The sequence below is a fragment of the Empidonax traillii genome, unplaced genomic scaffold, assembly GCF_003031625.1.
Source record: "Empidonax traillii isolate 1590-97213 ecotype Southwest subspecies unplaced genomic scaffold, ASM303162v1 scaffold1851:size166798, whole genome shotgun sequence".
NCBI classification, from domain to species: Eukaryota; Metazoa; Chordata; class Aves; order Passeriformes; family Tyrannidae; genus Empidonax; species Empidonax traillii.
In genome coordinates, this window is record NW_020957044.1 from 107,454 (window position 1) to 110,607 (window position 3,154).

A 3,154-nucleotide genomic window follows, 5' to 3' on the forward strand; every position below is an offset into this window, starting at 1 on the left:
TTTTTTTTTTTTTTTTTTTTTTTTTTTTTTTTTTTTTTAGCCCGGTTTCTCCCCCCCTCTGTCCCCTCTGAGTCCCTTTTGAGCCGGGGTCTGTCCCCCCGGCTGCCAAGGCTGGATGTGTCCCCGCAGCTGCCCCGGCCCCGCTCTGAGCCGCCCATTGTGCGCCGATGAAGGCGCCTTTATTCCCCATGCCGGGGCTGGAGCTGCGCTCGCCGCTGCCATCGCTGCCGCTGGGGCGGGCGCCCGGCTCGGCAAAGGGGATTTGGCTCCGTGTGAAGGAGGGCATGAACAGGCACCTTCTCTAATTGCCCACCTGGCACCGAGGCACCGCGCCGGCATCGGGGCATTGAGCTCGCCGGGAACACGCTGTGCGGGCACGGGGGACGCGTGGGGTTGCCGAGGAGCCCGGAGAGCCGGCTGCCGAGTGGGAAGTGATCTCCTTCCCTCCTCCCCCTGCTCCAAGCTGTGGCAGCAGCGCCAGAGCTGCCCTGGAGGATGCGCGGCCGAAGGCGGCGTCGTGGTTGGGGATGGCGGAGGGGGCGGTTTGGGCTCGGTTTGGGCGCCCCGTGGCAGTGAGGGGTGTCGGGGTGGCTCCCCCGGGGTCGCCCTGCCTGGAGCATCACCCCCTGGGGAAGGGCAGGTGCCCCAAGGTGTGTGTGGTCTGTGATAACACGTGCAGCCTGGCACGGCATGATGTGTCAGTGCTTGGGAGAAATCCCACCTGTCCTGCTCCGGCCCCGGCACCGGGGCTGCTGGTGCTGGGGGATGACCCCTTGGACCATCCCTGAGTGTCCCCGCCGCAGGATTGGCATTCCCAGCGCGAAACAACCTCGTGTGCCGGCTCTGGTTTCCCCTCCCGTGGGCAGCTGGGATGGGCAGTCAGCTGGGAATGGCTTCCCAGGGATTTGCCCTCCTGTGGCCCTGCCTGCTCCCTTGGGAAGCTGAGCTCGGCCGGGGCCGTGGGTTCGGGGTGCCGGCGGCTGCGGCAGCCGTGGGTCACGTTGTGGCTGCCAGAGACCTGGGAGGATGAGGAAGGGCAGGAAATCCCAGGGAGTGTCGGTTCTTTGCTGTGGTTTTTCTTAATGAATCCTGCGTTGGGTTGCGCTTGTGGCTTGGGAGATGGAGGTGGCAGATGAGCTCTGGGAAGAGGGGGCGGCAGGGCTGGACTGGGAGAGGGGTGGAGCAGGAGGTGCCCGTGCCTGAACCTGGTGGGAGGAAGGGGACAGGCTGGGTCTAGAGGTCACCTCCGGCCCGGGGAAGGTGGTGGGGGAAGGATCTGCTCGTCCCCGGGGATGCTCCATCCATTTTGATCCGTCCAGGCTCCATCTTGGCTGTGCCGAGCTCCCGTGGTGGTGCTGAACAGCAGCTCCCACGCTGTGGAGGGAAGGGAAGGGAAGGAAGGAGGGAAGCAGGAGGAGCTGCACTTCAGTCAGAGCAAACGGCTCAGGTGAAGCCCTGTGCAGGCCTGAGGAATAATTAGTGTTGTGACAGGGTAGGAAGGGTTTCCTCCTGCCCTTTGGGGACCGGGATTGGGATGGGGACTGGGCCATCCCCGCTGTGGAGCGGGGCAGGAGCCAGGGAGGAAGAGGCAGACACAGAGACCCCTCTTCCTCAGGCTGAGCAGGAAGTGGATCCTTGGAGCAGGGAATTTGGCAGGAGAGCCGGGATGCCACGAGATGAATGTTTTGGGAATTGCGTATGACTGCCCTTGCTTGAACAAACATTCACAGTGGTGCTGGGTTTGTAGAATATCAGACACCTCCCACCCCGTGGGCTGGGCAGTGACCCCCCAATGGTGGTGACACCCCAGTGCAGTGACCCCTCATTGCAGCCTCTGCTTTTGGGGCTTGGGGGGTGCAGTGACAACCCCCCCTCTAATTGCAGTGACACCCTCAGGGCGCAGTCAGGAGGCTCTTCCCAACCCATCTCCCTTCCCAGCCTCTGGATTTTGGCTTTTCTTGCTGGTTTTTGTTCCGTCCACGTTCCGTCCCTGTGTGTTGTGGGGGGTGTGTGATGGAGTTGCTCCCTCCCCTGGCTGCCCCGGGGTCCTGGGCACAGGATGGATGCAGTGCCATCCCAGTGTTGTCCTCATGATTTAAAGAAACATTACTTTTTAATTTGTTCTCATTTGGGTTTGCTTGTTTTGCCCTGTTTTTCCCTTGCCTAGCACGGAAAGCAAAGCGCCTCTGGCTCCCAGGAGCTAATTCATCCAAGTTAAATGATCTTTAAAATCTGCGAGTGCATCACAGCACTCAGCTCCTGTTTTCTCCCGGTGTAATTAATGCTCCAGCTTAAATTTCCTCCTTTCCTTAGGGGCAGGTTTGATGGATCCGATGCCTGGCTCAAACTTTCGCCGAAAGAAATCATCCCCCCCCCCCCCATAAAACCCAATCTCAGCCTTTAATCGAAATTTGATTTTTGTTTTGTTTTGTTTTGTTTTGTTTTTCTTTTGAAACAACCTTGTCTTTGGGAAGAAACTGATGTTGTTTATTTTATCGTTATTTTCTTTTCCCATCCAGCACCGAAGACTTGTAGCCCCAAACAGTTTGCATGCAAAGATCAGATTACGTGCATATCTAAGGGCTGGCGCTGTGACGGGGAGAAGGATTGTCCGGATGGCTCGGATGAATCTCCCGATATATGTATGTATGCCTTTCCTTCCTAATCCTCCTCCTCCTCTGGGTTTGCTCCACCCGCTCCACGGGCGTTCCAGGGCCCCGAGAAGCCATCACACAACGTTCTACCTCATCCCCCCCCGGGGTGGGGGGTGTCCATTCCGTCCATCCTTCCGTCCATCCGTCCGCTGTCCCAGGGCTGGGATCCATTGGAACGAACCGGCCTCCTGGGAACGGGGAATGTCTCACCTGTCTTTGTCCCCATCAGAGTGGATGTCCCTGAGGAAGGAAGGAGTCGGGGACCAGGGCAGGAGATCTCTGGGAGTCCTGGGGAGCAGCTGGGAAAGTGATGCCGCTCTCCCAGTTGTGTTTTGGGATGAGGATGCTGGATTGGGTTTGCTGGGCCGAGCTGTTGGAACCCCTTGGACACCGGGGGCTCCAGCACTGGGGGTGCTCCTGCCTCAGCTGGGGCAGTGGTGTCTCTCCAGAAGCAGACAGGGAGCTGGGATGGGTTAGATGGGATGCAGGGATGGGAATGT

At 59.3% G+C, this 3,154-nt stretch overlaps 1 protein-coding gene across 1 annotated transcript in view; it reads left to right on the forward strand.

The window, feature by feature from the left end:
- LRP1 (LDL receptor related protein 1) overlaps positions 1-3,154 on the forward strand; it is a 71,326-nt gene that overhangs the window by 12,290 nt on the left and 55,882 nt on the right. Inside the window, exon 2 of the mRNA XM_027908810.1 lies at positions 2,520-2,642. Within this exon, the coding sequence (XP_027764611.1) occupies positions 2,520-2,642 (123 nt within the window). The remainder of the gene's footprint in view (positions 1-2,519; positions 2,643-3,154) is intronic.